Below are 12,400 nucleotides of genomic sequence, written 5' to 3'. Positions count from 1 at the left end.
ATTCCTCAGTGGTAAGAGTGTGCGCTTGTGCACGCATGTCTGTACTTGCATGTGCATGTATAGGAGGTTTTACACAAGAACCATGGGTGATCCACCTTTCTAATGACAACAATGCATTGACCAGCAGAAAAAGTGGAACAAACAGTGAGATTGTCGTGTAGACTGCGGAACAATGAGTGGGTCTCTAGGGGCTACAAAGTGGAATGCTTTGAAATTCTGGTGATTTATCCATTTGTTTCTTGTGTACCTACAACAAGGGCAATACTTTTTGGGTTATACCGGGAAGGGCTGTAAACTCCAAGGAAGGCACCGTTTATGAATACTATGGGATTTGGAGTGAGTTAGTGTGGTGCTGAATGACTGAGTTAGTGACGTTCCCATGGAGCAGTCAAGAATTACGTCAGATAAGCAATCAGAAAAGAACCAAAATCAGAGATAAAGCAGTGTCTTGAGCCCGATGACACAACACAGACAATTTCCGAAACCTATGTCTGTCCCTCTCTGTATTATATAGCAAGGTTCGTAAACTGCTAAGCCTTATTAGTAGTGGAACGTGTATCATATTTAATTTACATTTACAAATACATTGCCAAGTAATAGTAAATCACCCATGCACTTTTATCTCAAGTCTCTTCTCTGCTCACGCCTCTTGGGTGGCTCTCATACCTCTTCCAGTGTAGTATCAGAAATGCCGTAGCTGGAGATGCCCAGGTCTGAGAGACGGTCATCGATCTCATGGAACAGCTCCACAAACCCGCCATCTTTGGCTGCCTCGTACGGCAGCACGTAGGTGAGCTCGTGCCCAATGTCCTCGACCAGTCGCGCATCAGTCACATGCTTGCTGATTAGGTTGGAAATTGCAGAAACATCTGTAAAGGAGAAAGCAGAGCAACACTGTATAACCCCATAAGCGTTTAACACCAGCAAAAAAAAGAAAACCGATATGTCCCTACAGAGTAGAGACTGGGCCTCCAGTGCTCAGTTTATCAACCTTATAAAAATGTAAGGCTAAAATGGTCTTGGAGCGGTTCACACTTGTCACGTGTAGGCCGTGGCAGATGTCAGGAGTGAGCTTTTAATTTACTATGCTACTGGGAAGCAGTCATGCGACTAACATGTCCCAAAGTCCAATACACTTCCAGATACACATGCAATTCTACATTTCACGAAATGTAAGTCTAGCTTCTAATTTGCAATATTAACCTGACACACACAAGCCTAACTGAACAGCCCTCAGACAAAACTATTTGGTCTTTTCTGAAGAAACGTTGTGGGTCTCTTTAGATCAGCCTCAGAAGGATGAAAAGCAAAGTCATCCGTGGTAGGTTTCAAAACTACGTCCTAAGGTTTTTACAGAGCTGAGCAGCACATGGACAATCAAATCAAATATCCCGCAGACTCAAACAGGGTGCACTAGGTACAAAAGCAATAGGGTGACTTCGAAATCTTACCTATGGTCAAAGTGTCGCTCTCCTGGTCACTGCCTAGGCCAGCATCGGAGCTGCTCTGGGAGACACTATCCTCCTGGTAAGTAAATGAAAACGAGAAATGCATTTAAGAATAATTAGTATCAAAACTTGCATAGTTAGTAAGAGGCAGTACAACCAGAAGGCAGTGTTGTATCTCAGATGTCCTCAATACCGAGCAAGACAAAAGGTGTGTGTATAGTGCAGCTTCCAGGAATTTTTGCAAATCCCACCACTCCACCGGCACTCTGACAGCATCATCTTAACACTTTAAGTTGTACTTTCCTCTGCTGAACTAGCCTACTGGAAACTTCACCTTGACAAAGGGTCATTGCCGTGCTGGGCAAATTAAATTTGCTGCATTTAAGCCCACCGCTCAAAATCCCCTCTTTTCCACACATGAGCCCCACTTTCCATGTATATACTGATAGAATTTGAATGGTGCTTCGCAAAAGGTTGCGTTTTGCTATAGATGTGAAGGGTATTAAAAAGACTAGGGCATTGCTAGACCATGTCAGTACATGTGCATGGGTCTAGTGCAGAACACTGTGCTTAGCTTCCAACAGTCTGATAATGTTGCAGTGCATTAAAGTAACAAGGAAATATGCTGTATTTCTAATGGATGGCGAGTAATCAGCAGGTATAATATGGCATCGTTTCTAAGGTAAAAATTGTGATAATAATGAGAATATACAAAATCACACTACAAAAACTGCTTTTAACATGGCACACAGGCAGGTTGTTCTGTAAATAGTCTCCCTAGGAGCTTCTACTGGTTGTTTTTAATTCATGAACAACTCCTCCTGACAGCAAGCGTGCTGCCATGCGGCATGGAGGACAAGTGCAGAACAGTAGGGCATGCTCGCGTACCTTCTTCAGGAACGATACAGTGCTGCTGCTGTTCCTGCAGGAGCTCAGCGACGAGTCCACGTCTTTCTTCACCAGGGTGAGGTAGTAGCCGGTGCCCAGCTGGTTCTTTAGGAAGAGCGAGGAGCCCACACAACACAGCTTGCCTTGGGAGATGATAGCAATGCGATCCCCAAGGATATCCGCTTCGTCCATGTGGTGTGTCGAGAGAATAATAGTACGACCTGCACAAGGGGTGAGAAAAGGTGAGAGAAGCAAGTGTTAGCCATAAGCATCTTTGTGGTGAGCCCCTTGGCCTCCCCGCCCAGTACATGCATTATATAGGCCAGCAGCTCATTCATACACTTGCTTTTTAGGTATGGCCTACATACCATTTGAGCTGTCTTGCCTGACAGCCTACTTTTTTTCCAAAAAAACCATAAACACATGCATCGAAATATGTATTCATAGAGGGGCTTTCGGTCAGTCCTCTGAATTCATTGGTCTGTTCAACTGTCTTGCACAGTTTGCTTCCACCCACCCCAGACTACTTCATGGGGCAAATGGTCAGCCCACTTCAGCCACTGGCTCTCCTCACTGCGAGTGGCGAGAATTTTGCACTTGCACGTGTGCACATCTGTCAAAAAAGAAGTACACTCCAGCGACAGGACTGATAGGACAATCTTTGCTTCTTTTACTCCTCCTTAAATTTAGGTTTTTTTTTTACTTTAACAATGGGTCGTTTTTACTTAGTTGTTCCAAAATATATACATGCCACTTGCAGATAGAGGCATTTTTACTTATTATTATTTTTAAACCTTTTAACGTTCATTGCATATGTTTTAGAATAAACATTGAGGAAAATGCCAGGCTTCCAAAGACTAGGCCAACTGGCTTTGTGAATGCTTATATATAATGGATTTGACATAGTAACTGAAAGAAACCAAACAGTCCCCAACTGGATTTACCTTACCTATCAACACTGAGCGATTTATTTTCAGGCGACAAGCTTGCATTTTAATTCATCTATATCCACAGAGGCATATATATTTTTTAATTATTATTGCCAGATTGTTAGCTGAGCAATTGGCGAACAACTATTAAAGAGCGCAAACCAGCAGAGGAGAGAATGATCAATATTCGAGGGACTTGCTGCTCCATCATGACGAGGACGGCTTAAAGGGCCCTCATTCCAGATGGTCACCATCCTGCAGGCCCTCAACTTAGTGAAGCTGAGCACTAGAGAAACACTGCCCCTCGGCCCCACAACCAGTGTAGATACTCAAACTCCAAAACACTAGCCAAGCATGGGATCACGTCCAAGTGAAGGGCAGTCCTCAACATGGCCGGTACTATCAGGTGACCTGGATGGTCCTTTATTGCAACAATCAATTCTGTCTGCTGCATGACACCTCCAAGGGCAAAGGGTTAGTTGTATCCTTGATGCTACCTCGGGCAGAAGAACTATCCACAGTTGTGCAAAGATAGTGAGTGGGCGGTGCAGAGATGTCAGATCATCAATTCACATACATATTCCAAAAGTGCCTGAAAGCTACTACATGTCCTCTGTTTGCGAGTGTATCCTCCACAACACGAAGAAACTGAGGCAAAGCTCTGTTCATAATCTCGATAATGCTTGAGGACCTGGAAACATGCCGCACTACTACCTTACAGTATGCGGTATCCGATCTATCAAGGACACGCCCCTTTGAATTATCTCAATGATAAAACTCTAAGATAAATTGCACATTGGTGACATGTGAAGTCTGGTGGGGCATCGAGGAATAACACAGATGATATATTTAGTAACAATTTCTTTTTTATTACTGTCTGAACAAGCTGTATAAGAGCTGTGGATAACGTATGTTACGTTTACCAAATGGTATGACGCTTCCTTGAAGCCCTTGACTTTCCCGCTACGGGAGTTGTCAGCAGTGAGTGTATATCTACAGAGCCCCTGAGAAGCACCCGCTTCGACAAATCGTCTCAGTGATGCTTCTGGGGCAATGTACAACCACAACAATAATGTAAAGACCATGGGCTTATTTAGAATTTGTCAGACAGGGCACGCTGACAAAAAAGTGGCAGATTTCCCCTCTGCCATATTACAAGTACATTATAGTCAATGCGACTCTAAATACCACGGGCAGGGCATTTTCAAAAATTCTGATAGAGTACCATGTTCGCAAACTCTGAATAAGGCTCCGCTCTCGTGGGGGCAGGCCAAACGATATTAGAAAGCAGCTCATGACTTGGGGAATGAGATATGGCTGTCGTTCCACAAAAAGTGGAACAGCTATTTCACAAGTTTCGTCATTTTATCTGTGTTTTCTCAAAGTAAATTTCACAGAAAAACTCTGAATTGTACTATAAGCCAAGAGATCAGGAGTTCATGTGCCTCTGTTTCAAGCTCGGTGCTCTTAGCCAGCTGTTCGCTGCCCTCCTGTGAGGACAACACTTGAAGCCTGTCTGTGGTATCTGTGATGCCTCTGAGGGACATGACATCAGATTTGACCAATATAATACTGAGTTAACACTGAAGGTAATTCCACCAATAAGTGAGTAATACAAGTTTCCTTAACCTATAACCAGAAAGGACTAGGGAAGTGGGCTGTAAGGAGATGAGGCTTCCAGTTAGAGATAAAGAAAAGGCCACTGTAAGTGTCTGAATCTAAAGGGTGTCCTCAAGAGCGCCCCTGCATGTTTATTCAATGTGCTTTTCTTCGCAGTACACAGAAATCAGTACCTGAAATAAATAACTCAAATGCCCGCAGATTTCTGTTACACCAACACACAAACCTTGTAGCAATAAGTATCCATCGCACATTAGACATCACTGGAGAACTCAGTGACACCAATGCCTTACTTGAAACATCATTTTGGTAGTTGTAAATATTGTACCCCTTGAATCAGCATCACACCTAGAGCATTGCAGGAAAAACTCCAAAAGGTTTAAAAAATCTAAATCTTAAGAGAGTCTGTAATTAACTGGAGCGTGAGCACTGGGAACTTAAGTGTTGAGGTAAAAAAATTCCCTCAAAACCAAGACCTGTCCCCGGCATCTCTGAAATCAAGCCATACTGTACATCATGGGGACAGTCATGCAACCTCCCACTCTGAGCCCCATCCTTCACTCTTGAAATACATTTGCTCTCCTCAGCTCAGGTCTGCCATTAATGTCCCTAAGACATTGTTTTCTGTGTTTTGTGTCTCGTTCAGCTGTGAGCGTACCTTGCCGAAATTTCAACAGCAGCTCCCATATTCCCCTGCGGGCATAAGGATCGACGCCTGCAGTCGGCTCATCTAAAATGACAACCTTTGAGTCGCCCACGAAGGCCAAAGCCACCGAGAGCTTTCTCTGCATGCCACCTGTGAAAACAAAATGCATGTTGAAAATGCTAGTCTCTGGTTGATCAAAAAACAAGCATGATGCAAGCAGACTTACAAGCCTGCAAGCTCTTGGATAGCGCAGGAGAGCTGAGCAGGAAATGACCACTGCATGCTCGTCAAACATGCACTGGTCTTCCTCATACATGCAATCTCTACAACATTTTACTGTGAGAGATAGAGAGTAAATGAATGAGCGAGAGAAAGAGAGTGATTGTGAAAGTAAAAGTACCAAGAGAATTTACAGTTCATTCTTTGGTACAAAACAGTCCCTACCTTAGAGGTAGAGTATATGGAGAGTATATTTACCATCAAATGAAAATATCTGATATCAAACCATATTAAACCACTAAAGGGAGTTTGCGCTGAAGTTAGGAGCTTTAGAATACTTTAAAATAATTATGAAAGGCAGAATAACTCTCCACAACATTTGAAGAGCTGCCAAAATAGACTTCCCTTTAAACTTTGCATGGGCTATTGCGGCCATAAGATATTAGAAAGTCACATATCTGATGATGACAACAAATATAAAGGTTTAGTTGTGAAAGAAACCTTCATTTGCCAAATAGTACTTATATCCACGAGGGAAAAGCCCATAGTTTCTCTCTTTCCAATTCGGCTGCAAGAGATTCTGCAAAAAAAATTCTTGCTTTGGAGGCACCTTATACCCATCAACGAAAATCTTTATTTGAGACCAAATAATATCCATATTATTATACAGAGGATTTAAATTCTGAAATAGGAATTGAACTTTATGGTACTTTTCATTCTAAATCAAGAAAGATTTTTACAAGGTGCCCAGCTTTGAGAGGGAAGACGAGTGGGCACAATAGGGGCTTTGTTTCCCTCAAGTTGCTGCAAAAACACATATCTACAGCTCATACTTTTTAATGGGCTATATTATGGCCTTGAGGTGTTGAACAACCTTACCCCACAGAGAGAAGCTATATAATGCAGATGCTTTCTGCATTCTTTGGCCCAAGGCTCACTTCTGACCAGCGACGTAGCGCGAGTTGCCAGTGCCCGGGGCAAGGCAAGTAGCCTTCCACTTTTCTTTTTAAATTTTGGACCCCTAACAAAGCCCCCAAGAATTTTGCACCCTGAGCAACCGCCCCGTGGCCCCGCCCACACTACGCCACTGCTTCTGACAACAGAGTACCTCTGCCTAACACTGTGACCCTAACTCAGGCTCTGTACAGTTCTCCACTGGTACAGTGGGGCTTAGCCATACCTGAGAGTTGATTGGTTGTGGCCTTCTTTTTGTCCTGCAAGTCTACATCAATCAACATCTGATTTATCTCGGCCTTCACCTGCTTTTCAGATGAACCCTTGAGGCGGGCATAAAACCAGATGTGCTCCTCGACCGTCAGCCTGCGAAGAGAAAGCACAGATCATGAGTCTAAAGATGAACAAGGAAGCAAACCTACCACAGAAAAGATGATGAAAATAAATATTTCAGAGACAGCTCTGTGCTCTGGACAATAAAAAAGAGCCACAACAAGGAACCCCGAGTACAGCAAATTGAGACCAAAGAGTTATGTCTTTCAAGCAAAAGTGGCAACACCAAAAGACTGTCCTGAAATTCAGAGCTTACGGCACGGTTGCTATTGATATGGATGCCAAGAGTTGAGAAAGGTGACTTGCATTGTCTGAAGGTTTTGGGTGCTAATACGTTAATATATTTACTACACTTTACTATTCTCTGGACAGCTTTATGTCCTTTAAACTCTCACCCCAATGTTCGTGGTAAAGCATATAACAGTGCTCTAGAACAAGGCTTTGGTCCATGAACTACTTGCCCAGAGCTTCACCAAAACTCTTCCCCATCATGGTCTGCACCACACAAAAAATTAAATAAATGCTTTACAGGATTTTAAAAAAGTAAAGGCCTGGGTTAATAAGACTGTCATTGCTGCATTCTACATTTAAGAGATTGCCATAGAGTTTATATTATCAATTCTATTTTTTATCCTTATATGACAAAAATCCTACAGGGAAAACAACTTTGATGTGATTTCACGAGAAGCACAGCTGAGCGACTTTGACATCAGGGAGCTACGTGAAATGTATAAATACAAATACTAAAAAAAGCAAAAGAGGCAAGGATCATGGTTCATTTTTCTCATGTAAATGATGGGATGTAATTGCTGTGCAAAATTACACTGCTTCCTTCTTTATACTGGTGGTGCATGTAATGTGTGGAGTAGGTAGGGGATGCCCACTAAGAGTGTAAGGAAAGATCATCGATGAAGCAAGACCACTAAAGACAGGTGTACGGGCTTTACGTTTGGGCCGATTGCAAAAATGCTTTGAAATAAACTGAAAGTATCTTCTGAAACCTACAAATTCATAATGTCAGTCAATCAGATTGTCTTTGCTCAGTTAGAAGAGCTAAGCAGCAGGTATCCTCTGCTCAGGCCTTGCTCCACAGTCACACAGCAGGCCAGTGAGTAATGGCAGAGCGTAAACGCAATACAGAGAGCTCGCCGAGGACACAAAGCCCTCAGCGAGCAAGGTTAAAATTAAAGCCAAGAAAAAATGTGCTTTAGCAATGTAGGCCTTAACATCGCACTAGTGTGTCATAGTGAAAAAATCCCAACACTTAACTTTCCATGGCCCCACTGCCTTGAAGGGATCCGAAACCCCAAAAAGATATATTGAAAAAGAGTGCAATTATATCAGAAAAAGCTTTTTTTAATAGAAAAGTTCTATTCCAAGCCCAAATTGTCCACAACATCCACCAAAATTTCCAAAAATCAATCCAATATATAGAATTGAACAGAATCAATCGTCCGGGAGTCTTGTGAATATGCTCAGAATCCAACTTTTATGTATGTTCAAGATAAACAGATTTTTCAATCAGCCCAAGCCAACACATTTCATCACTTTAGGACTTCTTCAGGGTTGTATTTTCTATAGCTTTTTTGGGGGATGTGAAATGAAGCTTCAGTTTTATTTCCTTAATTATCTTCTGTTCCTCTCATGGGTGGTATAGCACCCCCTATTTCATCTTACTCCTTTGTGTCCCAGGAAAAAGCACTCATTGAAAATTTGGGCTTGAAATAGAGTATCTATATATATAAAAAAATAATCGGATATAATTACGCTCCTTATATTTATATATATATATATATATATATATATATATATATATGCTTGCTGAAGGGGTTTTTGTGCATATATATATATATATATATATATATATATTCACTGAAAAAACCATAGGTTTCACACACGTTATAGTTAGGAATTAGCATTTAAAAAACCTTGCAAATTCACTGAAAAAACCATAGGTTTCACACATGTTATAGTTAGCGGAAATTTTACTGATAAAAAACCAATGAAATTCCCCCGTTATAGTTAGTGCAGGCAACTATAACTCACGCGACCGCAATCCTCTGCTGATGCTAATACTGTATTTAGACACTTATTTGCCCATGTCTTCTTCCATACATTTTTAGCTATACATATATTACAAATATTTTTTTTTCATAAAGACACATATGTCATCAGCAGAAGATTGCGGTCGCGTGAGTTATAGTTGCCTGCACTAACTATAACGGGGGAATTTCATTGGTTTTTTATCAGTAAAATTTCCGCTAACTATAACATGTGTGAAACCTATGGTTTTTTCAGTGAATTTGCAAGGTTTTTTAAATGCTAATTCCTAACTATAACGTGTGTGAAACCTATGGTTTTTTCAGTGAATTTGTACGGTTTTTTAAATGCTAAGTTACTTTACGCCATTCGTGGCGTGCGCGCCCACTTAACGCAGTTCGTTCCGTGCGCGCGGTGCGCTTCGCGCACCGCGCGCCCACTTTACGCAGTTAGTGCCGTGCACGCACGGTGGGCACGCGGTGCACTACGCGCACCGCGTGCCCACGTTACGCTAGATGGGCCATGTACGCACGATGCGCTTCGCGCACCGTGCGCACATGGAGGACATATGATGCACTTCGTTTTGAAAGGTAATATTTTAATTTTTCGCACGACTTATAAGCCATGCACAAATGGTGCCCTTCGGGCACCATTTGCACACGGGGTGGGGAGAGTGTGGATAATTTTTTTTTACATAATTTTTTTTTTAAGATTTTACTTTTTCGTATCTCTAATATGCAATGCACAATTGGTGCCCTTCGGTCACCAATTGCACACGGGGTGGGGAAAGTGCGGATAGTTTTTTTTTTTATATTTTTGTACCGTACGCGTACGGTAAGCGTAATCGGCGAAATTAGCGAAAAAATAAAAATTCCGTTTTTGGCCTTGGGGGATCTTTGGGGACTCCCTCAACATGGCTATGTGTGTGGGAGCTGTCTAAACAGCCCCTTTACATGTTTTTGAGCTTTGTATTTTTATCATCACTCTCAGTGCGAGAGAGAAAATGGCGGCCGTCGCTTCCTGGTTTCGGCCGATTCGAATGTTTACAAAGATCTAAGAGCCAATCAGAATCGCGCTCGCGCACGCCACCGTACGCGTACGGTAAGCGTACCGTAAGCGCACCGTAAGCTGGCTCAGATATATATATTGATTTAAAGGCTATTTTATCAGAATCTACTGAACAGATTTACACCAAACCTACAAAAGGCACTTCCTTGACCTGAGGACTACCTCTCTGCCAAATTTCTAGTAATTCTGTTCAGCCGTTCGGGCTGTAGCCCTGTCTAAAGGTCCTATGGAAAAATGCATGGGAAAAACGCGTTTTGGGACCCCCCTTTTATCTCAGCCCCCGCTTGACGAATCCCCCCGAGACTTTCAGGGTAGGAGCGGAGCGTAGCGCCCCACCTATTTTGAAAAATTTGCGAGGATTCGTCGACCGGCGCCAAAGTTATTCAAAATAGAATGTTGCGGATTTCCTATGGAAACGTGGTCCTAACTATAACTACCTACTGGCGACCGCCAGTAGGTAATATATATATATATATATATATATATATATATATATATATATATATATATATATATATATATATTAAATTAACGCCCTTCTGGGTTTAGTGTAAGGGTGCCCACAGTCATCTACCATGTCTCAGCCGTGGGAGCTGTGTCACCTAGGGAGCTGCTATGCTTACAATGTTAGACACCACTTCACTAGACAAATCACTGAATACTCACATGTCAAAAAGGACGTTATGCTGGGGACAGACGCCCAGATTCTGGCGTATGGAGCTGATCTCAGAGCGTATATCTCTGCCTAGGATGTACGCGGTGCCCATGGTTGGAGGAAACAGACCTGTTAAGATGGACCTGAAAAGAAAGACACACAAATGTTGTAGAAAGCATGTAAAAACGGTAAAACAATGAAGTTTACATTTAAAATCAACAGAACTACAGAAATACACAAATAAACTACTAGATTGCAGGATTGGCTAAAAAAGATAAACAGCAATCAACTTCCTGGAAAGAAATTGATAATAGGCATTTAGAAATCACTTTTTCCTCAAACACAGTGCTCGAAGCAGGGACAGAACAGATAACCAAGCTGTTAATTATGTGATGTTTACAGTGGCCATTCCTGGTGGGCATGTGCCTTGTTTTAGCCATTTACAGCTATTCGGCTGATACAACGGATGCGCTGATGCAAGACTCCAACCTATCTGAATAGGAAAAGCGAGCACCAGCAGCCGTCCTGCCGACATTCAGCCAAGATCCAAAATGGTCATGCTGACCTTTGGCACTAATAAGTATAAAAATAAACAGCACAGAAAAACCGCACAAACTACTGGCACTGTCAAAAATGTAAAGGACACTGAATTTGTCAAGGTGGCGGCAAAGAGGTTCAGAAGATATGAATTAAAATGTCTACCGTTTTAAAAGGTTATCTGTGCTTGGCAAAAAGTCTGCAGGCAAGCGAGCAAGAGCCTCGACAAGAAGAGTTTAAGAGCTCCACCAAAACTCACAAAAAGGCTTACTAGAGAATTTAGGTGCCAACCGGTTCTCTAATGCTAATTTACTATGTTCCCAGGAACTCTCTTAGAACAGTTTTTTGTAGGTACCCTTGTCCTCGTTTGATATGACAGCTACATTTCTTCTGAATCGCATTATTCTGTCAGCTCCTTAGGATCCATGTGCCGATCATGAGAGGGACTTTCAACCGACTAACTAAACGTGTGCCAAGACCAACTAAAACTAAAAGTCAGACTGAAATGTCCATTTGTTACTTACATGGTAGTGGTCTTGCCAGCACCATTGTGTCCCAGGAATGAGGTGATCTGGCCTTCGTAGAAGCTGAGTGTGAGTCCATCGACTGCTAATTTCTTGCCGTTGCGGTACACCTTCACCAGGTTCTGAATGGACACCCCTAAGGTGAGGTGGCTGGGCTCCCGCTCCATGCAGACTGAGGGGAAATGGATGCACAGGGTAAGGCAGGGCTCCAATTTAGCATGGTTTTATCACCAAGGCAGTACTAATGGACTTACTAATTTGCTTACAGCAAACACAATCCTTTTGTCATTCCTACTGAGTCTCAGATGATAGGACGAAGTGTCCCCCGCAGGGACAAGCACATAACATAGGAACACAGTCCTTCAACAACACCCTCCAAAGGCAATCTAACTCTTGATTAATGATTCCATCCCTCTTGTTCATATTTTTAAAAATGGCTATTTAGGAAAGACACTGACCACCCTAAGAACAACGTTACTTTGGAAAGGTGTCTCTTCAAACCCACTGTCAGTGCGACTTCAATAGCAGTACCAAAAGCA

At 42.3% G+C, this 12,400-nt stretch overlaps 1 protein-coding gene across 1 annotated transcript in view; it reads right to left on the bottom strand.

Moving 5' to 3' along the window:
- ABCA1 (ATP binding cassette subfamily A member 1) overlaps positions 1-12,400 on the bottom strand; it is a 185,655-nt gene that overhangs the window by 53,147 nt on the left and 120,108 nt on the right. The window contains exons 19-25 of the mRNA XM_085641305.1: positions 11,862-12,033; positions 10,812-10,943; positions 6,931-7,070; positions 5,544-5,681; positions 2,337-2,557; positions 1,452-1,524; positions 667-869 (exon numbers count right to left, since the gene is read on the bottom strand). Of these exons, the coding sequence (XP_085497431.1) occupies positions 667-869; positions 1,452-1,524; positions 2,337-2,557; positions 5,544-5,681; positions 6,931-7,070; positions 10,812-10,943; positions 11,862-12,033 (1,079 nt within the window). The remainder of the gene's footprint in view (positions 1-666; positions 870-1,451; positions 1,525-2,336; positions 2,558-5,543; positions 5,682-6,930; positions 7,071-10,811; positions 10,944-11,861; positions 12,034-12,400) is intronic.

Source organism: Triturus cristatus, chromosome 2_2 (assembly GCF_964204655.1).
Source record: "Triturus cristatus chromosome 2_2, aTriCri1.1, whole genome shotgun sequence".
Taxonomy (NCBI): domain Eukaryota; kingdom Metazoa; phylum Chordata; class Amphibia; order Caudata; family Salamandridae; genus Triturus; species Triturus cristatus.
This window is presented reverse-complemented; position numbering and strand designations above follow the sequence as displayed.